The following is a 25,839-nucleotide window of genomic DNA, read 5'->3' on the forward strand; positions in this document are numbered from 1 at the left end:
CGTCTCTGGGAACGCCTCCTTGAGGCCCGGCTAAAAGTATGTGCATGATAGAAGCCCTCACATACTTTGAGCCAGGCTGAGGGAGTGCGGTTTTCATGAGCTCAAGAGTCGAAGTGCTCTGCTCTCTAAGCTTGACCATAGCTCTTTTACATCACTTAGGTTTCCTGATCAACTTCAAGTGGTTGACCATGGAGCCCATTCAGACACTGAAATTCATGGAGGTTTGGATAAACTTGATACAGGAAAGAGTGCATCCCTGCCTCCCAACTGAGCAAACACCATGACATCGACAATCTGCCAGACAGTTCATTGTAGTACACAGTCATATGGCAGTGGCCATCCATTCAGTTGTTCTCTGTATGCACCTGAAGTTTCTGCCCAAGTCATCTTGGCCTTCCATTGACCTGCCTTCACATCCGCTACCTCCAGTGGGCCTATGTACCCAGTGAGATCAACTAACTCAACCACTGCACATTGCAGCAACCATGGAACGGGAGTTAAGTTGGTGGCTACACCTATGAATTCTCAATTAAGGAATCCTTCATCCCTTGTTCCCTTATCTAGTAGTTAAGGCGATGGATGACTCCACCAAAGGGTAGGGCGCAAACTGGAACCCTTTGAATACAAGGCATCTGGATTCTTCAAGAGATCTTCTATCAAATCAATCTTCTATTCTTTATCAACCTTTGCACATCTTGTTTAAGGGGAAGAGTGTCCTGATTCAAACAAACAATTAGGTTGCAGTGTTTTACATTAACAAGCAAGGAAGAATGGGATCATAGCTTCTCTGCTAGGAAGCCCTAAAGATCGAGCAAACACCATGACCACCTATCTGCAACCTCTTCCACTTCTTGGGTGGAAAGAAAATTAATTGTTCCTCAAGCCACCTATCTGCTGGGCATCTCCAATATGCTCACAGCTTGACTCAGCAGAGTGTTTCAATCACATGAATGGTCTCCACAGCAATCATTGGCTGATGAGCTCTTCAGCTGAGGGGTCTACCTATCTCAGCAGAACGCAAAACTAAATCAATTTTGCTCATCTCTGCTAGACAATTTTCTCCTCAGTTGGGGACAAAGCCTCATGCATGCTTTTCTACTGTTTCACTTATCACCAGGACAGTGCAGAAGGTTTTTCAGATCGTGCTCATCTGATCCTTAAATCTCTGGCAGAACTTTATCTTTATTAAGATTTATTAATCACATACACCAAAAGGTACTAGGCGTTTTATTGCATAACGCATATATAACCCGCAAAAAATAAATTGTACAGTTAACATTCAAATGAAAATGTATAAGAAATCATAAAATCAATAAATAAGAAAAACTATATGAATAAAATAGGACAAATAAAATACAACACATCAAGATGAAAGCATTTAAAATAGTGTCTTGCCTAGAATAAAATAGGAAATGGTATGCATATCTCGCATACTAGTCTCATCTAGAAAATGTTCATCTAAAAGAAACTATGCCTTCAAAAGGTATAGTGAGAACAAAACACTTTGGACCCACTTTCTTTCGACTCTAAGCATCTGCTGAAATACTTTCTCCATTTGTCTGACTCAGGTCTTGCCACCTTTTCTATGTGAGTGCACCTCAGTGCTATAGCTGCTTACCATACTCAAGTATACAGTAACCAATCTCTATTCATCCACTGATATCTTGTTTTATGAAAGGCTTATGGTATGTCAAGCCTCGGTACAAAAGCCACCTGTTCTGTGGGATCTGAATGTGGTCCTTTCCCAACTGATGAAACCTTCTTCTTTTGAGCCATTGGAGTCAGCTTCTCTAAAGTACTTGACATGAAAGTGTGCTACTCATTGCAGTGTCTTCAGTTTGGAGAGTCAGTGAACGCCAAGCTCTTGTCCATTATCATCCACACATGCAGTTCTTCCACAACAGAATTGTTCTCTGTACACACTCAAAGTTTCTGCCCAAAGTCATCTTGGCTTTCCAAATCAATCAAGCCATCGTATTGGCTACCTTCTTTCCTAGGTCCCATGCACATGAAGACGAAAAAGCCCTACTTTACTCTGCACTGCAAAAGGGCCTTAGCATTTTACAAGAAATGTACTCAGCCACATCGTAAAACCTACCAGTTTTTCATCTCATATAATCCCAATAGACTAGGAGTAGTGGTTGGCAAGCATACCTTAACTATCTGGCTGGCTGAGTGCATTCACCACTGTTATACCTCAGCAGGACTGCAAGCCACAGACACTGTAAAAGCTCATCATGTGAGAAATATGGCTGCTTCTGTTGCTCATGTTTAAGAAGTATCTTTGGAAGATATCTGCATAGCTGCAACTTGGTCTTCCGTTAATACTTTTATGACCCACTACTATCTTGATAACCTCTCAAAGACTGACAGTAAATTTGGACAAGCAGTCTGCAAAATATGGTCTCGCTGTAGTCTGCTCTTCATAGTGTGGACCGGGTTGTTTACTAAGTAAACGCTCCACTACAACCTTCAGCTTGGGTCTCCCCACATATTATGGCTAATTCAGCCTACCCGTTGACTGTAAAAAGCAAGTTTGCTTACTGTAAACAATGTTTTCTGTAGCTATCAGGATGAATTAGCCATGGAATACCCACCCGCTTCCCTGGGGAGTTGACTACATAACTAGATTAGCGCTGGTATGGACCGAGGAGACTCACGAAGCAAAGCCCACACAGGAACTTTTGCATATGCTCAGTAGAACTCAAAGCTCCTCTAGCTTGGAGAAACAAGTCAGTTTGGTACCACTGGATGATATCACCCACATGTAATAGTTAATTAAGAACATAAGAACATGCCATACTGGGTCAGACCAAGGGTCCATCCAGCCCAGCATCCTGTTTCCAACAGTGGCCAATCCAGGCCATAAGAGCCTGGCAAGTACCCAAAAACTAAGTCTATTCCATGTTACCATTGCTAGTAATAGCAGTGGCTATTTTCAAAGTCAACTTAATTAATAGCAGGTAATGGACTTCTCCTCCAAGAACTTATCCAATCTTTTTTTAAACACAGGTATACTAACTGAACTAACCACGTCCTCTGGCAATAAATTCCAGAGTTTAATTGTGCGTTGAGTGAAGAAGAACTTTCTCCGATTAGTTTTAAACGTGCCACATGCTAACTTCATGGAGTGCCCCCTAGTCTTTCTATTATCTGAAAGACTAAATAACCGATTCACATCTACCCGTTCTAGACCTCTCATGATTTTAAACACCTCTATCATATCCCCCCTCAGCCGTCTCTTCTCCAAGCTGAAAAGTACTAACCTCTTTAGTCTTTCCTCATAGGGGAGCTGTTTCATTCCCCTTATCATTTTGGTCGCCCTTCTCTGTACCTTCTCCATTGCAATTATATCTTTTTTGAGATGCGGCGACCAGAATTGTACACAGTATTTAAGGTGCGGTCTCACCATGGAGCGATACAGAGGCATTATGACATTTTCCGTTTTATTATTAATCCTGCTGCCTATGGATAACAATGTTTATGGTAAGCAAACTTTTTTTATGGATTGTGTGTAAGTGCACTCAGTTTCCTTTTGCTTGTAAATAAGTTAATCTCGGAACCACCTCTTAGTGTTTGGAACTGAACCGCTTTTTATTCTCGGTTTGGGTTTGAGTGAACAGATGGTCGCCGGAAGATTGTCCCTGTCTGTGGGAGGCAGTATCTTGAGAATATTGGGTTTTTGTTTTTTTTTATCCTACCCATAAAGTAGAAAATTCTCCCTGTCCAGTAGAAAAAAATACCTTGGGTCTGGTCCACTACTACAACTGTTCAACCATTTTTTGAGAACCCAGTAACCAGGGAGGGATTTAAAACCCACCCCTAAGCACCAGTTATTTAATATAATATATCCAGTTTATAAGGACCTAATATAAAAATAATAATAATAGAATAATGGTAAGCTAACATTATAATTAAAATTAAAAATTAACTTTGCAATCAATCTCATAAAATCATAAAATTATAGATTCAAAGACAGTTCAAACAATTAGAGTAAGCCAGTATTCTTTGTCTAGAAAGAAAGGTACCAGCGCCGCGATGCGGGGAGGCAGGCAAAACAATAGTCCAGTGCCCTGTCCCCAAAGTAGCCCAGTCGCAGCATGATCCTCCCCCTATCCAATCCCTCCCCTGCAGGTTGCAGGCATAAGAGCCCAGGGCTTTTATTTGCTGTACCTCCTCTGCCACTGTTATGGCAAGGGAAGAGCACCAGTGGGGAAGGAGGCTGGAAGAGAGAGAAGTACCACTAGTGCTTTTCTTAGATAAAGATTCAGGAGACTATGTCATGACAAAATTAGTACATGTGTGTCAAAGTAATACATAAAGTGGCTAAAAGGAGGAAAAAGAAGAAAAATAGCTAATAGTGCTAATAACCATAATTACAATTGCAGGGTATAAAATAATTAATAATATGGACAATTACCAGGTTCTGGTGCTGTTCTGTATTATCCCTGGTCAGTGCCTATAGGACTGGTGCCCCAACTCGATTGGCCCTGCAGAGAACAGACTGGAGCAGAGGAGAGAGACTCTGCTTCCTAATCCACTCCCCTCGTGTCATTTCCCAGGGGCTGGCGCAGAGAGAGAGAGGAGAAAAGGTGCTGACTATAAGTAGGATCAAGTACTGGCAGAAAAAAAAGCCCTGGAGAGCATGCTTTGAAACCTAACAGCAGCCGCATGCAAATATTAAAAAAAAATAATGGAGAAATCATGCGGCTCTAAGGGATTTCATATGCTGATTGCCAAGTTTAAGACAAAATGTTTGTACGCATACATTCTGATATCTTCCTTGGAAATCCTGCGGTGGTCGTCGACAGCCATTGCTATAATCCAGCGAGGCTAATTCAGGCAACTGAGTGCCATCACTGGGTGCCCCATCCTCCAAAGCTACTAACCTCTTCTAGGGCTTCCGCTCCATCCCCTGCAGGAATGGCCAGCTCAGGTGGCAACAGCCAGGAGGTGGAAAGGCTGGAGAGGGGGCATCTAACCTTGGGAGGGAGGAGGATACTTCATGGGCATTCCTCCTAGTTCCCACTCAGTGCCTTTGGGGAGGACTCGACTGCCGTCTCCAGTGCTGCGCCTGTCGTGGGCAGACTGCTCTTCCCTTCTGAGACCATGCAGGACACAGAACATGTACAATCATGAGTCATGGCAAGGTGTGGGCCTTTCCTTGTAAAAGTGACACATTATGCCTTATACACTGTGCAATGTACTACAGAGTTTGAAAAACAATTGTCATCAGTGAACCTTTGGTTTGAAAATATTTTTCTTTAACTGTGTAATTTTTTTTTGGGAAGTACTCAAGTACGTGTTGGTGTCTCTCCACTCTGGCCGCCTTCTCTGTCTCTCGGTCTCCTCTGTCTTTCCCTTATCGTGTACGTTACACCTCCCACAATATCTCCTGCTCTAACAGCATCATATTCTCCATCGGTAACCCCCAATGCATGCCGTTAGCTAAGCCTTTGAAATGTAATGTGAGGTAAAAAGTTAACACATGGTCTCAGGTGTTTGTTAAATTTCAGGTCTTAGTGAACGTGATCTAAATAGTGTGTGGAGGAGAGCATACCACATTATTTTGTGCATACTTGCTAAAGCCTCAGTTACATATTGCATTCCTTCATTTACATGCAGGTATATAATTTTAGTACATACTGGCTAGTGTTAGATTACATATTACGAGTCACCACTCATGAGAAGGATCTAGGCATCATCATGAACAATATGTTTAAATCCTTAGCTCACTGTGTGGTGGTGATAAAAAATGCAGACAGTATATTAAGGATTGTTAGGAAAGGAATGGAGAATACAACAGAGAATATCATAATACCTTTGTATCGCTCCATGGTGTGACCGCACATAAAGTGCTGTATGCATTTCTGGTTGCTGCATTTCAAAAATGATATAGCAAGACTGGAAAAGGTGCAGAGAAGGGCGAATAAAGTGATAAAGGGGATGGAATGATTCCTCTATATGGGAGGGCTAAAGAGGTTGGGGCTTTTCAGCTGAGGGGAGATATGACAGAGGGCTATAAAATCATGAGTGGAGTGCAAGGGGTAAATGAAAATCAGTTTTTCATTCTTTCTAAAAATAAAAAGACTAGAGGACACTGCCATATGTGGGAACTTTAAATTTCCAGTCACCCTAAGGTTCTCATGGATTAGCGGGGGGAATGTACCTACACATTCACATGTTCACTCATACACATACATGCTCATTCTCCCACACAAATTCTCACCTGCTCGTTCTCGTTCACATGCCTGCTCACTTACACTCTCATTTTCCCACATGCTCACTTACACTCTCATTTTCCCACATGCTCACTTACACTCTTTTTTTCCCACATGCACACACTTGCACATGCTCACTCACTTTTCTCCCTCTTCGACATACCCTTGCCCATTCACTCACGTATAACTTCTCACACATGCCTGCTCACACACATGCCCACTCGCCCTCAGTTCTCTCCCTCTCACACATTTGCTCACTCACATTTTCACTTGCTTCCTTCTCCCACACACACAGTCACACATACACACACAGTCACACACATCCTAACTCATTATCTGTCCCCACACCAAACCCACCAGTTAGGGCACTAGGTGAACCTTCTGCCTTGTGCCTGTCCCCCCTCTGGCCCTGACCTCATTCACTCAGATAGGCCCCCGCACACTTAGGTTCCTTGTCTCCTTCACACTCGCACCCTTACAGAGGCTCCCTCCCTCCCTCCCTAACACCATTGCTCTCTCTTACACACACAATCCCTCTCACAACACACACACACACAAACAGAGGCGCCGCTCGCAGCCCACCGAGTCTCTACTCCTCTCGGCTGTGAGTGGGATGGGCTCCACTCATGGCCCCACATGGCTGCTCTTCGCCGCCCCCCCCCTAATGACTGGTGCCCTAGGCGACTGCCCAGTTTGCCTATTGGGACACACCAGCCTTGCCACCAGGTGCAGCTTTCTCCTCCTCCTCCTTTGGGCCAAGCAGGATGGTAGCAGCTTCTTCCTCCTCCTTTGGGCCCACGCATGCCCAGCTGTAGTAAGAGACCCCTTAGTGGTGTTCAGTCCCTTTCAGTTATGCATTCAGCACTTTTATCCAGATAGTGGCAGTTCCGTAGTGTAAAGCTAAAACACTGACATTTGTTTCTCATTGCAGTTGCTGAGCACTGTAATTCCTGTAGGCCCAAGGATGCCATAAATTACATCACATGACTTGTGGCAGTTCTCAGGGGGACAGAAAAATCTGTGTCTCGCTGAATTGTCAGACCCCCATCAGTTAAAATTGTACTGTGCTGCATGTTTAGAGTATGATTGTGGAACAGATGAGCTTCTGGAATTTGCAGCTTGGTGCCCTGCAAATAGTAAGAACGTGAAGCCTAGCTGACCTCTGGCGGGATGTGACACCTCTAACTCGGATGCATGCTAGGAATGTGGCTTTGCTTTAACCCAAAACCCCAGCAGCTCTCCACTGAATCGCTCTCCAAGTAGGCCACAGCCACTACCTGATGCTTTCTGTCTTTTTGTTTCTTTTGAATTGTGGAAGGCTCCTCTCTCTCTCTCTATTTTTATTTTTCAAATTCTAAGCGAAACTCTTAATTTCTTTCCAGCTTCAGAAGCCACACATGCCTGCTTTCCTTCCCCGAACTGAGCGTAGCAGTAGTTGAGCAGTTGTATGAAGCCCAGCCTTCCTGTCTGAATGAGGTTATCCTGTGTCTCTCTGCAGTACTTCGGGAGTCTGCTGGTGATTTTTTGTGTAGAGCTGTCCTGTGGCGTCTGGACATACGAGCAGGAAATCACAGTAAGTATGAAAAAGGAAACCGTCATTCTGAAAAAAAAGAAACAAGATTCTGACAAAGTCAACTAACAGTTGTATGCAAAATGTATGTTTCAATGAATCTCCAAGTGAACAGAAGCTGACAAATCTTTTACAAGGTACAAAATGAAACACCACTACAATGCAGGACTGCAAACAAAGTGGAATATAGAAACATAGAAATGACGGCAGAAGAAGACCAAATGGCCCATCCAGTCTGCCCAGCAAGCTTTCACACTTTTTTTTTTCATACTTTTCTGTTACTCTTGTCCCTTTAAATAATTTTTTTGGTTCTATTTCCCTTCCACCCCCGCCATCGTAGATAGCAGTGCTGGAGCTGCATCTAAGTGAAGTATCCAGCTAATTGGTTTGGGGTAGTAACCGCCGTAATAATCAAGCTACTCCCATGCTTGTTTACCCTGCCTGTGCAATTCAGTCCTTGTTGGTTGTTTGAGTATAAATCCTCTTTTCTTCATTCCCCCTGCTGTTGAAGCAGTGAGCTGCGCTGGATATGTATTCTAAGTGAAGTATCAGGCTTGATTTGGGGTAGTATCAGGCAAGCTACACCCATGCTTATTTGTTTTACCCAGACTATGTACCATATTTTTCGCTCCATAAGACGCACCTGACCATAAGACGCACCTAGGATTCAGAGGGGGAAAATAAAAAATATATATATATTTGTGCTAAACCGGCTCTGTCCCTGGGCATCTGTGCGTCTTGTGGAGCAAATTAGGGGAGTGCATAACATATTTTTTTTTCTCCCCATTTTATTTTCGGGTCTGGAGAGGGCCATTTCGGTCCACTCCCCAGATCAGAAAACTTTTATCTTTCTCTGGGACCCCCCCCCCCCCCCCCCAAAAAAAAAACCCCATCCCAACCCTATAAATTAATTAACAACCCCCCACCCTCCTGATCCCCCCCAAGACCTGCCAAAAGTTCCTGGTGGTCCAGCGGGGATCCAGGAGCAGTCCAGGAGCGATCTCCTGGACTTGGGCTGTTGGCTGCCAGTAATCAAAATGGCGCCGATGGCCCTTTGCCCTTACTATGTCACTGGGGCCGACCAATGGCAGCGGGCCATCGGCGCCATTTTGATTACTGGCAGCCGACAGCCCTTTGCCCTTACTATGTCACAGGGGCTACCGCTGCCATTGGTCGGCCCCAGTGACATAGTAAGGGCAAAGGGCCGTCGGTGCCATTTTGATTACTGGCAGCTGACGGCCCAAGTCCAGGAGATCGATCCCGGACCGCTCCTGGACCCCCGCTGGACCATCAGGGACTTTTGGCAGATCTTGGGGTCAGGAGGGTGGGGGGTTGTAGTAAATCAAGTTGGCAGGTCTTGGGGGAGTCAGGAGGGTGGGGGAGGGGGGTTTGTTAGATTTTTAGTTTTGTTTTTTATTCGCTCCATAAGACTCACATACATTTCCCCCCCACTTTTGGGGGAAAAAAGAGCGTCTTATGGAGCGAAAAATACGGTAATTCAGTCCTTGTTGGTAGATGTCTGAATATAAAACATCTTTTCTTCATTCCCCCTGCCATTGAAGCAGAGAGCTATGCTGGATATGCATTGAAAGTGAAGTATCAGGCATTTTTGGTTTGGGGTAATATGTAATGAGAATGGATATGAGACCACACTATAAACAACATTCAAACTGAGCCCAAGAAGAAAAATAACTGTTTTGCAGTGAGAACTTCATACATGGCTAATCAGATCACAAAATGACTGTCAGGGTAGGCATGGACTTGTGATCTGCCAGTGACTGTGATTTACTACCGCAGGAAGAGCATTCACGCCTCTGGGATAAGTACTGACATTTTTAATTGCATACAAAAAGGCCTCTTGAAAAATTATACATTCCAAGCACTTCTTAGTGAGACTCGTGATTATATTGGGGTACTGGTCGCAGTCATTTTGTGATATGATTAGCCATACATGAAGTTCTCACTGCCAAACAGTTATTTTTGTTGGGGTCGGCTCGAGCACTGCTTACAGAGTGGTCTCATATCCACACACAAACGCAACATCTTTCTGCAGTTTTTAATACAAAATGACTGTTTATTTGCTGTTTTTTTAACAGATTGAACATAATAATACAATTTGGACACCCTTCCAGTTGATTCATTACTACATTTTAAAAAGTTGTTAATAAGGCCCACAAAGTTGATTGAGTCATTAAGCCTTCATTTAGTCAGGTGAAGATAATTCCATGGTTGAACAAATACAGTGACCCTTCTGACCTCTCAGGTTGTGATTGTGTTCTGTCTGCTTTCAATAACCATGGGCCCCTCTAAGCACGTCTGAGCATTTGAAAATAAAGATATTGTAATTCAGTCTTTCAAAAAAGGAACACTATAAAAAAAAATCTCTAAATGCTTCCAGTTAGCAGTTTCCTCTGTCAGACACATTATTAAGAAACAGTTACAATACCTTGTATGGTTGTGGCCGAACGATTCAGTTTTCATTTCATCAGTCTAAAATACTTGGTTCTAAAATATTTCAGCCTTATCAAGGTTGTGTTTTGCTTTCCTAAGATCAGTGGTTCTCAACCTTTTTTCTGTTGGGACCTGTAGCGTAGCCACAGGCGGGCCCGGGTAGGCCACGGCCCACCCCCTTTGCACTCAGGCCCACCCAATCAGCATTGCCTGGCACTGAGAAAAGGAGGGCCGTCACAGAGCTTATCCCGTATGGTCCGAGAAGAGGAGGGCCATCGTGGAGCTTATCCCGTGTGGCCTGAGAAGAAGAGGCCCAGTGCAGGGCCATTGCAGAGCTCATCTCGTGCGGCTCGAAAAGGAGGCCTGTCACAGCAAGGAGGCCCAGGAGAGAGGGAGAGCCCTGATAGAGTGTATGAAAAGCCTGTGTGTATGTTTGAGAGAGCATAGGCGTGAGAAGCCTGAGTGTGTGTGTGTGCATGAGAGAGGGCATGGGAGTGAGAAGTCTGTTTGTGTGTGTGTGTATGCATGAGAGGGAGCATGAGATTGAGAAGCCTTAGTGTGTGTGTGTGTGTGTGAGAGAGAGAGAGCATGGGAGCGAGAAGCCTGTGTGTCGTGTGTGTGTGAGATAGAGAACATGTGGGAGTGAACCTATATGTGTTTTTGAGAGAGAGAGCATGTGGAGGGGAGAGCCTGTGTGTGTGTGTGAAAGAGAGAGAGAGAGTATGTAGGTGTGGAGAGCCTGTGGATGCAAGAGGAAGCAAGTATGTAGGAGTGGGAGCCTGCATGTGAGAGAGAGCATGAAAGAGTGAGAACCATTGTGTGTGTTTGGGAGAGGGAACCTGCATGTGAGAGAGTATATGAGAGTGAGAGCCTGCATGTGAGAGTGGGAGCCTTGATAAAGAGTGTGTGTGGGAGTGGGAACCTCCTATGAGGGAGAAAGGAAAGAAGACAGGAGAAGAGAGAAAAAACAAAATAAGAGACCTTGAAAAAGGAATGGAATAGACTTAGTTTTTGGGCACTTGCCAGGTTATTATGGCCTGGATTGGCCACTGTTGGAAACAGGATGCTGGGCTTGATGGACCCTTGGTCTGACCCAGTATGGTATGTTCTTATATTAGGAAAAGACAGACAAGGGGAAAAAAGAGACTATGCCCACTGATTACAAAAATAAGATCAGACAATGAAGGTAAAAAAAAAAATTATTTTGATTCAGCAATTTTAAATATATATTTGTATTTTACTTTTTCTTCAGTATTCCATTGTTCACAGAGTCTGGTTTCTTGGGTTTTCCATTTCAATCTTGTCTGCGTGTTTCTGTTTCTAATTTATAGTTTCTTATTCTGTATTAGTTAATTAGCTAATTTATAGTTTCTTATTCTGTCTGTGTTGCGCATGAGTGCCAGAGGTGCAGTATTTCATCTAGTGAGTTGTTTGTGTAGGGATTTGTCGCACTCCCGATTGTTTGCCCAGTTGGTGGTGTATTAGTGTTCTAGGGCCTGATGTAATGTTTGCCTTGCTGTCTTTTCATAGATAAGGTTGCTGCTGTTTGAGTCCTAAGAGTCAAGCCCAAGCCAATTGATCTAATACTTCCAAGCCACCCCTAATCTCCATCTACACTATGGTTGACCTTATCTTCTATCGTTTTACTTGTGTGAATTAATAACCTGTCCTTTCTCTTCCTTCTAAGCCAAGTTCTCATCACCTTGTTATATGTAACTGCCTTTTCAGCACCATTGTTATAGTTATGTTTACTTTGCACCCCTGTTTTATGTGAACCAGCATGATGTGACTGATGTCGCGAATGCCGGTATATAAAAATCTAAAATAAATAAAATAAATAAATAAATAAGAGAGTCACTGCTGTTATGGTATGCTATGGTATGGCAAGGTTCTAGATAGTTTTTTATTATATTTGTGTAGGGGTTTGTATTTCTTCACAAAGTGCTTGGCACAATAGCCTATTTATGAGAAGAGAAATTTACCACCAATACATGTTTTATTCAGAAAACACAATAAATAAAGACTGATACAAATGCCTACATGCTAGTAAAATATCTCACCTCGGTCTCACCCACAGAAGTGACTTTCACCAAGTACAGAAAGACCACAAATTACAAATATGAAGATAGAATCTGGAATGGAAACTCAAAAAAGCCACTCTGCATGCAGTGCAAACCTGGAGAAATGGAAAGAGAAATATAGCACCTAACACAGTCCCAGGATCTGCAATAATGCACACAAACTAATCCTCACACAGTTACACCTGGGTTATGGATCTCATTCAAACAGTAACAACCCTACTTAAGGCAACACTACAAATATTAAACCAGGCCCTAAACAATAATACACCTCCTATTAGGAAAATAGAATCAGCCAAGCTGCTATAGATCCCCACACAGAAACTACAAGTTTGCAGAATACCCTTACCTGAGTCACACACGCAGAACACAGACAGACCCTCACCAAATACAGAATAAAGTGACCATAAAGTTAATGTTTTTGTTTTTACATTGTTGCACTGCATATAGAGATTGGCTTCTTGTTATTTCCAGTTCAGTTTTGCCTGAACATTTCTGCATATACATGCCTCAAGAAATATAAAATAATAATTCTAAAACTATATTAATAAACAGAATAAATGTTTCAAAACAACTGATGAATAGAATAACATTCTATAATTAAAAACTCCAAAATTATAAAAAAAAAATGTTTCCAAACACCATTACAATATTTCAAAACAGCACACACATCACATAATACCCAATAATTAAAATGCAGTCAATCAAGAAAAATAAACTTAAAGCTACTTTTACTTATCCTCTCCAGCAATTCTCCTGCTCCTTTCCCTTGCATGCCAATAGCACTCATCAGAAGCAGCAGTGGCTGCTGAAGCTCTGTCCTCACAGTCCTCTTCCTTAGGGCCCACAACCAGTTTATCTCACACACACACACCAGTCACCTCCCTGACCAGTCTCTCACTCTCTCATGTATACCAGTCACCTCCCTGACCAGTCTCTCACACATGCCTCTCTTGCACATGCTCACTTTCTCTGTCTCACTCACTCACTCCGCCCCCACACCAGAGCACACACGACAGCTACAGCAGTCTCCTCCTCCAGCCCTTGCGGCCCAAGAAAAAGAGTCCTATCGACCGCAGGGGCTGGAGGAGGAGGCTGCTCTGCTTCCTTTTGTTAATCACCAGCTGATCCTTGTTTTGCTTCGGCCTGCACTGCTCCTATTGCGAATGCCAGCTGCTGCTCCAGGCCAATGGTACCACTGCTTTCGAAATCAGCATGGCCCTTTCTTCTTCCTGCGTGCCCCACTAAGCATCACTTCTTCTTCTTCCGGTCCACAGGGGCAGGAAGAAGAAAAGGACATGTTGCTGTTTCCGGCTTCCGCTCACACTGCTGCCATTCCCACCTGGGCTTGAAAATGTGCTGATAGCCCGGGGAGGGGCAGCAGTGTTAGTGGAAGAACTGTCTGCATCTCGCTGGAGTGGAGGAAAGGGATGGAAGAGCAGTGGGAGACCGGGAAGCACACAACACAATTGTTGCTTTAGATAATGACTACTTTGATGAGCTCATAGAAAAGGTTTCTTTCTGACAACTCTCCCATGCAGATCATCCTTATGTAAGTAATGCTGTGCTCTGAATCTGTGGACAGCTACTCCAGTGTCAGCCAAACGTTTCAGCAGGTCATTTGTAGTGATCTACAAGGTCTGTTTTGCAGATCTGACCAGTTCTGTCATCCAGATCGTGCCTTGATTTCAGTAATTCCATGTAACTTCCATTTCTTAACAATGTTTCTGACAGTTGAGCTTACTAGCTGGAAGCATTTTGAGATCTTTTTTTAAACTCTTCCCCTGCTTTGTAAGAGTGAATTATCTTCATTTTCAAATGCTTAAGCTGATGATGCTTCAAATGCTTAAGCTGATGATGAAAAGTAGACAGAACACTGACACAACCTCAGAGGTCAGAAGGGTCAGAGTGTTGAACTGTGAAATTATCTTTATTTATTTAAAACATTTTTATATACCATATAAATCAACAAATATTGTACTATGCGGTTTACAACTAAAATATACTTCATCAAAATAAAAACAAATATACAATAAACAATTAAAACAACAAAACATTAAAATACATTTCCAAAAAAATTCACAGGCTAAAAAATCACAGCTGCTATATTAAACATTACCAAAAGCTTCTGAGAACAGAAAGGCTTTTAGCTGCTTACAATACATTTTAATATCGGAATTAGAATGCAACTCCTTAGGCAAGATAATTGAAAGCATGGGGCCTATTATAGAAAAGGCCCATGAACATGTTCTTACAAGATGATATTACCTGAGTAACTAAAGGCCTAATGAGTCAATCAACATTTTGGACCTTATTAACAACTGTTTTTAAATTTAAAAAAAAATAGTAATAAAGCAGTTGAAGGGTGTCCAAACCTTTGCACATGCTATATTCACTGTTTTATTATTTTCAGTCTGTTAAAATAATCAGCAAATAAATAGTAATTTTTGCATTAAAAATTGCAGAAAGATGTCATGTTTAACTTTGGAATACAATATCATTTACAGTGGAGTTGCCAAATGTAAAAAATAAAAAAGAATTTTGGATTAAAACTTTTGGATTTCTGGACTATGTGAACCTTTTATCTAGCACTCTTTTTGGTGTTAGCGCTCTCTCTCTCTCTCTCTCTCTCTCTCTCTCTCTCTCTCTCTCTCTCTCTCTCTCTCTCTCTCTCTCTCTCTCTCTCTCTATATATATATATATATATATATATATATATATATATATATATATATATAGTGCTGGTTTTGCTCGTGTGCTTCCATGTTTAAGTTTGTACCATGTAGAGGTTGAGTCCACTTCTGCTCATGAAGAAATGCATTGAAACATACAAGTCAATCAGGGGGTGCCTAAACTTTTTAATACAACTATATGTCATTAATTTAATTTTTATTTTTGCTAGGTGTTGCTTTAGGAGCTCTAGTAATTTGAGATTGTCTGTCTTATTTTTAAGCTTACAGGATGCTGCATTTAGTCTATTGATCAAGGATGCATGACCTAGAGGTTAGAGCAGAAGGCTGAGCACACTGCTTGACCTGGAGCAATCTCCGTTGCCTTAATCACAAGTTTAGGTGGTAAACCCAAATTCCATAGCTTAAATGTGCATTGACTGAAACAAATTTGAGACAGTAATTTTTTTTCTGTCAGTACACAATAAACTATGGCGTTTGTGAGAAGAAGGAAATTAGCTATATGATGAATAATAAAACCAGTGAATAATTATTTTGCCAATAATAATACATTTTAGAAACCAGAAAGTCCCAAATAAGCTAAGGTTTTATTATAAGATTACAAATTGCAAACCAACCAGATTATAATGTATTTCTTTATAATAATTTAGTTAACTGTACTCTCAAGAGATCTCCAAAGGTCATATGCAAACAGACACATTTTCTGATTATTTCTAAAGATAATGCTCAGAATACTTTCAGTCCTCTGCTAGGCCACACCAAGTCCTGGAGATAATTATGGCGGTCTATACCAGGAAAAAATTGTAGGATGTCGTCATCTCCGTAGTTTCCTGCTCTGGGTCATTATTATATTATTTGCAGTTCATTTGCCTGCCAGTCACAGGTGATTATATAGATTAGGGGCTTACGTTCTACTTCTTTCTGAAGGATCTCCCCAGTTACAGGAGGACGTATAGATGCTGGGGGAAAGGGGAACGGTATGGTTTGGCTTCTTTTCTGAAACTATCTATTGGGCCTTGTGGCAGGGGCTGGGTGTGTTTGTTGCTGGCAGATGTGGTCAAAGTTAATAGTGTGGCTGTGCTTAAAAATTGTATGGACAAGTTTCTGGAGGACAGGTTCATTGATGCTTATTAGCTAGGCAGGCACAGAGATAGACTTCTTCTGCATCTAGGAATGAGCTATAGGGTGGTCATCTTCCAGGGACTTCCGAGTAACCCAGAAACAGGATGCTGGGCTCTGTAGACCATTGGTCTGACCCAGCATGGAATTTCTTCTGTTCTTAACCCCCCTAAACCAGAGAGTTGCCTGCTGTGCCTGAACTGTAACTCACTTTGCACTCGGGTTTGGAAAGAATGTAATGCATGAATACAGATTACAGACATTTGGATTGCTTCTGTGTCCAGGGAAGCTGGACACCACCTTAGGGTGCATGGCATTGCTTCTGCAAGTTGAAGCCTGCAGAAAGGGCATTGGCGTGGGAAGTCTGAAATAGATGGGACTGCTCAAGGGTTATTTTTAGCCCTGCTTGCAATCTGGAAGATGTCTATTGTGGTAATCAGTGCTGCATTAGGTAATCTAACTACAAGGGGCAGCTCGGTGGTGGGGCCTGGGTTTGATTCTTCTGCTCTCCTGCTGGAGTAGGAGTGGGGATGCTGCATTTGCAGTCTCTGGGATAAGGCAGCTGTAGTCATGGGTAGCAGTGACACCTATCTGTTTATTTATGTTTATATTCCATTTTACCAGTGCAATCCCCTGATTGCAGGGGCTGCATAAGGAGCCCTAATGTATAGCTCCAAACTAATGAGTGTTGCTGCAATGACTGGAACAAAGTAATTTTCTTGATCTACTACAGTCTTGGAGTTAGACTGGGTCATAATATGGAGGTTGCTTTGCTCGTTTTAATTGGCAATTTACATTGTACTCTTGATAAGGGATTCACTCATTTTTTGGTAATTTTGGACTTAATGTCGACCTTTGATATCATCAACCAGGGAGGGTGAGGCGGTATTCTCAGGCAGCAACATTTTAGGGTGGCAGCGAGTACCCCGGAAAAGACCCCTGCAGCAACTGCTTCATTTTACAGCAGACAGGGAGAGGGAACCATGTGGTGACATGGTTTGATGTGATGATGGTGGGGTTCCCACCTTCCACCATCAGGAGGAAGACCTTCAGGCTTCGGAGGGTTCCCATCAGACAGAAGGATAACCTCAAGATGTGGTTGTAAATTGCCAGTAGGAGAAGGAAGAGGACATGGAACATAAGAACTGCCATACTGGGTCAGACCAAGGGTCCATCAAGCCAGTATCCTGTTTCCAATAGTGGCCAATCCAAGTCACAAGTACCTGGCAAGCACCCAAACATTAAATAGATCCCAAACTATTATTAATAGCAGTTTATGGCCTTCTCCTCTAGGAACGTATCCAAACCTTTTTTTAAACCCAGTTACACTAACTGTCATAACCACATCCTCTGGTAATGAATTCCAGAACTTAATATGCGTTGAGTGAAAAATAATTTTCTTGGATTAGTCTTAAATGAACTACTTGCTAACTTCATGGCATTCCCCCTAGTCCTTCTATTATCTGAGAGAATAAGTAACTGATTTACATTAACCTATTCAAGTCCTTTCATGATTTTGTAGACCTCTATCATATCCCCCCCAGTCATCTCTTCTCCAAACTGAACAGCCCTAACCTCTTTAGCCTTTCCTCATAGGGGAGCCGTTCCATATCCCTTATGTTTTGGTTGCCCTTCTCTGCACTTTCTCCAGTGCAACTATATCTTGTTTGAGATACAGCGGCCAGAATTGCTCACAGTATTCAAGATGCGGTCTCACCATGGAGCGATATAGAGGCATTATGACATTTTCTGTTTTATTCACCATTCCCTTCTTAATAATTCCTAACATTCTATTTTCTTTTTTGATCGCCACAGCACACTGGGCCAACGATTTCAATGTATTATCCACTAGGACACCTAGATCTCTTTCTTGGGTGGTAACTCCTAATGTGGAACCTAACATGGTGTAACTACAGCAAGGGTTATTTTTCCCTATATGCATCACTTTGCACTTATCCACATTAAATTTCATCTGCTATTTGGAAGCCCAATCTTCCAGTCTCGCAAGGTCCTCCTGCAATTTATCACAATCTGCTTGTGATTTAACTACTCTGCATAATTTTGTGTCATCTGCAAATTTGATTACCTCACTCATTGTATTCCTTTCCAGATCATTTATAAATATATTGAAAAGTACCAGTCCAAGTACAGATCCCTGAGGCACTCCACTGTTTACCCTTTTCCACTGAGAAAACTTTCCATTTAATCCTACTCTCTGTTTCCTGTCTTTTAACCTATTTGCAGTCCACAAAAGGATATCGCCTCCTGTCCCATGACTTTTTAGTATGAGAGGGAAGGAAAGAATAAGGGGTGTGGGTGAGTGAAAGAGAGAGGAGAGAAAGGGGCAGTGGAGGGGGTGAGTGAGGGAGAAGGAATGGTGATGTGAGAATGGGAGAGGAGTGAATGAGAGGGAAAGGAGGAAGGAAAGGAGTGTGAGTGAGATGGAAGAGAAGGGGTGAGTAAGAAGGGTGGGAAGGAAGGTGTACGTGATAAGGGAGAGAAGAGAGGGTATGTGTAAGAAGGGAAGGTGTGTGTGAGTGAGCTGGAAGGGGGGAATGAGAGGAAATGAGAGAAAGAGGGAAGAGGGAGGGAAGCAGAGAGAGAGGAAGACCTTATGAGGGGTGCATGTGAATGGGAGAGAGTGCACCACACGCAGAGCCCCAACATTACTCTCACTTCCACAGGGAGCAAACGCTGGGGAAGGCTGGAAGGCAGGGCTTGACAGCTTCCTAGAAATGTTCTCACTGGCACTCTATCTGCCACTCCTTAGGGAATCCTGATCCCTGCCTCCCCAAAAGCGCCAGACTCCAAGGGGCTCCTGCTCAGTAAAGCTCCAAGGTGGACCCCCCTCTTGGTGACTGACCTGCACCGTGCCTTGTCTCTCTGTGTATATGTTGGGGGGGGGGGGGGGGGTGTTGCCAACTCATCTCATCTTTCACCTTGGGCAGCAGATTGCCTTGAGCCATCTCTGTTTTCAATCATCATATTATGTCGTATCACTTATGAAAACTGGGGCTAAGTGGTACAGTATTACAGTAGTCTAAGTCTTTTCTTTTAAAGTGGTAGATCTCAGAGTCATGATAAAAATTCTCCTATCATTTTCTTGACCTTTAGCATATGGAAGGCTGGCCTGGTGACGCAAGTGCTATAGGGCACCATGCGGGAGTTCAGTCTTCAAGTCAGGTCTTCTGCACCCTCGAGGCCCTTGACAGGGAGGACGTCTTGGTCATTGCTTAAGGGTGGGTGACACCTGCTAGCTGGATTCAGGGCTTATGAACGCAGGGGCCCCTGGTGCATGAACCCCTGCTCAGGTCCGTCATTGTAGTGACTCGACTAGGTTTGTTGAGGGCAAGGGATATAACGTGGTGATGGTGGTGGTGGTGGGAGAAATCCTCAGGCAGCTGCAAATGAAAGCTCATGGCGCCGGATCCCAGCCCTGGTTCTGACTGAGCTGGAAGCCCAGAGCAGCAGGAGGAAACTGCTGGATCCAAGGAAGAAAGGCTATAATCTGTTACAGAGCAGGGAATGACTTCAGTTCCCTCTACCCCTGCAAAAACACCCCTCCCCTTCCAGGAGCGAGTAAATTTAGCACGACAAGTAGCTCGGTGCACGGTCCAAGAAAGAGATTCCCGGTGAACATCTCTCTGCTGCACCAATGCGTTGCTAATCTACTAGAGTTAGATAATGCTTACAGAATAGACTTGTGATCCGCGCTGTGCTTTGTGAACCATTATCGGGCCCTAACTGATGTCAGTTACTCCCGCATGCGGTAACGGACACGGACCACCTATCAGTGGGCTGAATCAGCCGAAAACATTCTCGGGGGCCACACTGTGCCTGGTGTGGCCGCCCCCCACTATACTTTTAGTGTTAATCTGTTTCACTGCTGAGAGATGGTTTCATGTGCTGAAAGCAGACTAGATCAGCAGGCAACTAAAGAATTACTGGCACTGAATGTTATCCCACAGGTGTGGACCAAGGGGTTGTGCATGAAACCAGCTTCTTTTGGAAAACCTGTGGGAACTTGCGCTTTTTTTAGGCTCATCAGTGCGTCTGACTAGTTGACAGATATTTTGTTGAAAGCAAAGTGTTTATGATTAAGTCCACTGATTGCTGACCTCCTGTTCTGCGTGTATGGGAAAAGACCTCGGTGAATCGGGCTCTAAGGGATATACTGGGATGTGGATTTAGATTTTGGATGCAATTACTTGCCTTTTAAACATCTGAACTCCAGGTGAGTTACAGTTCCGATCCCGTAGAGGATATTCAAATGCCATGTAGACGAAAAATGTAATAGTTATCCGCCTTAATGGCTTCCTTGGCTATATTCAGCCCTTATCTGGCTAACTTCTAGCTGGGTAGCTAGGCTGTAGCCGGATAAGACACGGGTGGGCAGGAGGTGTTCTGGGGAGGAGTGGAGTTAGTCGCATAGGTTAACTGATATTTGGAATGTACCCTGCTAGTTAGCCGGAGATGTATAACCAGCTAATCAGCACAGTGGCTGAATACGGAGCTCGAAGTCATTTCCTTGCCCAGGTAGGTGTGCCTGAGGCAATAGACGGATGAGATCATGTCCCACGATGCCTCTGTTTGTTTGCACGTAAACATTTTAGAAATGGGGGATCCACACGCCCGCCTTAGAGAGCATATCCCATACTCATTCTTTCATAGCTACTTTTTTGTCTCTTTGCAACTTCTTCATCTCTGGGTTTTGTTTTAATACGGTGTTGCCTGAACAGTCAGGTTTGTTCAGCTTCTTGAATTTGTTTAAAACAACTCGCGTGACTGATAAAGTGACCTTTAAGAAGTTTTTATGCTGTTGCAACACCTAAAAAGACATCAGCAAAACTACTTAAAGATCTCGTTCTTGGGTTTTTCATTTTTTTGGTTGTGGACACGAATACCAGTTGGATATAATCATGTGCAGTCGTGCCACTGCACATGATCCTAAGTAACTATGAGACATTAACATATGTAAACAGGAAGTGCCGTGCAGAACCCACGGAGCCTCTTTTCCATGAATGCCCCCGCCCCCTTCCCATCCCCTCGAACCTCCCGACATTTACTAAACACCAAACACAGGGAGGGTAACTTTAAAAGGCCTTTCTGTAGGTAAAGCAGTACTTTCTCCCCCTTTTATAAAATGAGGGTGTACGTATGTGCAGAAGAGCTGTATTTACGCACTCATAGGCCCCCATCAGGAAAGGCGTTGCGAGGGTGATGGGGGTTCTTCTGTATGGTGCTTTCATTACGAGCATCCTTTTTGATTTTAGAAAGCAGACACTTTTATATTTTCCTAGCAAAACTACCCCCACACCAAACAGCAGGTGAAATTGTATGCAGGGAGATTTTCCGGAGTGATTTTCAAAGTGAAGCTGAATGCGGGTTGTTGCAGAATTTACCCCCCTCCCCCCCCCACACACACACACTCACAGTTATTAGGGCAAGACGCACAGGCATGACGAGCTCAGCCTTCTTCCCTTCGGAAAGCCTGCTAAAAATACAAAATGGTGAAAAAACAATCAGTTCTTGTTTAAGAATCAGTATTATTTCAGCAAAAGAAGCAACAGAACACGTGGGCCCTATTGATAAATATACTTTTCATAGGCGTAAGGGTAGGAACACATTCCCATAAGAAGGCAATTTTCAGTGGTCCATGTGGGGTTAAAGTCTGCAAGGACTTATGTGGACTTGCATTCAGCCGCAGTGCACGAAACCCAGCTCTGCATCCCTGTGCACTTTAAGCACCTGCTGGTTAACAGATGTAAATGTGTGCAAATAGGTTTATGCGCATACAGCCTGATTTTAAAAAGCATTTACACGCAATGAAACTGGGCTTTACACGTGTAAACGCACTTTACCCATGTAATTGGCTTTTGAAAATTGCTACAATATAAGCCATTGAATTGTCCGTAGGTTTTGCCCATGCAAGTGCGCTTTACGCATGTAAATGGCTTTTGAAAATTCCTGCAATAGTAGTTACATTTACTGGGGTAGATTTTCAAACTATGCGAATAGGCCTACTTTTGCTGGCGCATCAGGCGCAAGCAAAAGTACGCTGGATTTTAGTAGATACGCGCGGAGCCGCGCGTATCGGCTAAAATCCTGGATTGGCGCGCGCAAGGCTATCAATTCTGTATAGCCGGCGCGCGCCGAGCCGCGCAGCCTACCCCCGTTCCCTCCAAGGCCGCTCCGAAATCGGAGCGGCCTCGGAGGGAACTTCCTTTTGCCCTCCCCTCACCTTCCCCTCCCTTCCCCTACCTAACCCACCCACCCGGCCCTGTCTAAGCCCCCCCCTTACCTTTGTCGGGAAATCCCCGTGCGTCAGCGGGCCTCCTGCGTGCTGGGACACGACCTGGGGGCGGGTCCGGAGGGCGCGGCCACGCCCCCGGGCCGCCCCGGGCCGTAACCACGCCTCCGGGTCCGCCCCCGAAATGCTCCCGGCACGCCCCCTAAACGCCGCGCGGTTCGGGCCCGCCCCCGACACGCCCCCCTCGGAGAACCCCGGGACTTACGCGAGTCCCGGGGTCTGCGCGCGCCGGTGAGCCGGGCCCTGCTCGCCTAAATCCGCCCGGATTTGGGTGGATTTAGGCGAGCAGGGCTCTTAAAATCCGCCCCACTGTGTGTAACTCCTTTTAAAATTACCCCCATACTTTCTAAAATGAAAATGGAGTGGAGGAGTAGCCTAGTGGTTAGAGCAGTGGGCTACGACCCAGGGGAAACCAGGGTTCAAATCCCGCTGTGGCTCCTTGTGACCTTGGGCAAGTCATTTTACCCGCCGTTGCCCTATGGGGATAGGGATATACCTACAGTACCTGGATGTAATCCGCTTTAATGTACACTGTGAAGTGCTGAAAAGCAGAATATAAAAATGTAAAATAAATCAGTCAAAGGGACGTGTATAAATGGTATGCCTGCACCCGGAGTGCTTGGAATCGTTCTATGCATTCTGTGATACGTACTGTCCCTCCCCAGGCAATTTTCAAAAGCCCATTTACACGCAGAAAACATCGTGACTTATGCTCACAGGCTGTAAATGGTTCACGCACCGTGAGCACCCGCTTTCGAAATCATTTCTGAAATCGGGTCCGTCTACCAGCTGCCTGTTTGCCAGACACTGTACTTCTTTTCAGCGGGATGCAAATCGCTGTTAATTATGGATGGTAGGGACACGACCAAGCCCTGGAAGCTTGAAGCGAGTCCACTGCAGTGAGAAAGAAGGGATTGTCCGCGGCATTCGTGCCGCGCTGGCACCCAGGGAATTTCTGGCAGCTCCAGCAGCTTGAGGCACTTTTGCTTGAAAACGCATCCTCTGCGAGAGATTCCAGAGTGGTTCTGCTACTGCAGGGATAAGCAGCTTTGAGACATTGTTCTTGCCGAGGAGTGCCAGACTAAAAACCGGGAGTTTGCATGATCAAACAGAGCATGTGGGGAAGACGTTTTGGCATATATTCAGATTTAAGAGCTCCCATATAAATAGTTTTGCTTCTAGCGGATAAACAGCACTAAGCATGAAAAGAGAACCTTATGACTAATTTATCCCACCCAGAAGAGAGGTAAGTTAGTGCGTAAGAAGCAGGGGTTGTGAACCAAAGGAAGGACTTTTATGAATGCTTTTGAGGTGTTACTTGAGAAGGAACCTTCTAATCTGAAACCATTTCTATCCAGAGTTTTCATATTTTGGAAAACAGCCATGGATATAATACTAACCTCCTCTTCCTCCGAAAGTAGCTACCCCGGTGCTTGTTTATTTATTCATGAAAAATGTTTAATATTCTGCGCCTACAGTACAAATAGTTCTGGGCGATCCACAATTTAACAGCATCCAACAGCAAAACATAAGCAGGACATACGTAGACCTAAAATTAATACATTAAAACATCGCTAGAATGAATAAGTTTTACTTGGTTTAAAAGTACCAGATAAGAATAAAATCAGTAAAACTAAAAAAAAAAAAAAAATCACATATCCAGAAAATAAAATAAAAAGCTCTTCATTGCTTCCGGAATAGTTTAGCATCAAAAATGTCACCTGACTAACTGAAAGGAAAGTGCATTCCACAGTGCTGGCCCAGCCACTGGAAAACCCATCTACAAGTGTCTTGCAGGTGAACCAACTTAACAGAGGGAATCCCTGAAAGGCACTTATCTGCAGAGTGTAGGCATAAACATCAAGTGCATCATTATGCCACTGGGTGCCTTCCTCCCACGAGGCTTTAAAAAATCAATGTAGCGACCTTGCAATTAACTTTCTGAGCTACAGGTAAACAATGAAGCTCCTGCAGCTATTGGATGATTTGATCTCGGGGTACGGTTGATAAAACAAGTTGAGTAGCAGTGTTCTGGAGCAATTGACTGACGTACACAAATTTAACATTTAGGAAGTCCCAAATACAAGGAACGAACAATCGAGCGAAAATAATGCGTAGATGAAATGTACGTGAGTTACCTAGCCATCGAGTTTATAAAGAAGCAGATTTCAATATCTTTTTCATCGGGGGAGGGGGTTTAAAGTCAAGTGAGAATCTAGAATGACCCCCAAGGTCACGCGCCTCGATAGAATATCCAATCGATTGCCCGTCTAATTGCATATCAGGCAAAACTTCAGGAGGCACTCTGCGACCGACCCATAGTGCTTCAGTCTTTTTTTTTTTTTTTTTACATTAAGAATGAGCTTATTTTGAGCCAGCCAAGCAAGCAGGAGAAAAGCACATCCAATAATGGAAAGTCCTCACTCAGTTATTGCCTTATTGATTTCAATAATTTTCTTAATAAATGAAATTCCCAAATTCTCTCTTGCCCTGTCTGTTTGTCTCGGATAGATTGTAAGCTCTGCTCAGCAGGGACTCTCTCTTATGTGCTTTTGCACAGCACGGCATACGTCGAGAGGTGCTATAGAAGTAAGTAGCAGCAGTAGTACCTCCCCCCTTCTGAGAAGTGGCGTTTCTTAATTAAGGCTGGAAGGCAGGACTCGTTTTCTTGAATCCATGCCAGTACAGTTAGATTCTTCTTCCCCTGTTCCCTTGCACACATTAAACTTTTCTCCTTGACATTCGACTAGTCAAGGGCAAAGATTGTAAATTGTCTTCTGAGCTCAGTTTTCCTACTTGGCAAGTGTAAGAGACTTTTAAAATAATTCTCTTCATTGCCAGTATCTACCTTTCATTATTCAGATGCCTTGCAATACACATATTTCATGGGCGTACATGCAATACCAATAAGGATGAGAAGGCTTGATTGGAATGCTAAAACCTCTTCCAAGGGAGCTCGTCTATAGAAGACATCTTAACGAAGTTCCTAATTTACTGGTTCACAGAAGACCATCTAGGATCTGCCCTTGGTTGCTTGAGAAGGTGGACTCCCTGTGTGAATTAAAGGTTAAGGAAAGGTGGCAGACGGCGGAAGAGAGCGCTAGGATTCCGGGTCGGTCATGAGGGGACCCCGGCAAGGTTGGTGGTCTTAAAATCACAAGGGATCCGGTAATCCATGTCTGCAATCCTGATAAAACAGGAGACTTTAGGAGGGCAAAGTGTCACAAGGGTAGAAAAGAAATGGAAGATGTCAGGGACCGGAGTAGAGAGTACAGTCTGCTGCTGGTACATGGTGCGGGAATGCAGCAAATGAGAGCTCACAAATTCACCAGGCATTTGATTGAGAAACACACAGGTTTTGTAAGCATTTTCTAGTCAGAAGTGGAAGATACTGAATTGA

General features: G+C 43.8%; 1 protein-coding gene across 4 annotated transcripts in view; it reads left to right on the top strand.

Annotated features, from left to right (window-relative positions):
• TSPAN12 (tetraspanin 12) overlaps positions 1-25,839 on the top strand; it is a 119,403-nt gene that overhangs the window by 51,643 nt on the left and 41,921 nt on the right. For all 4 annotated transcript variants that reach the window (XM_029617108.1, XM_029617109.1, XM_029617107.1 and 1 more), the window contains one exon: positions 7,720-7,794. In XM_029617108.1, coding sequence (XP_029472968.1) covers positions 7,720-7,794 — 75 coding nt within the window. The remainder of the gene's footprint in view (positions 1-7,719; positions 7,795-25,839) is intronic.

The sequence above is a fragment of the Rhinatrema bivittatum genome, chromosome 9 (assembly GCF_901001135.1).
Source record: "Rhinatrema bivittatum chromosome 9, aRhiBiv1.1, whole genome shotgun sequence".
NCBI lineage: Eukaryota > Metazoa > Chordata > Amphibia > Gymnophiona > Rhinatrematidae > Rhinatrema > Rhinatrema bivittatum.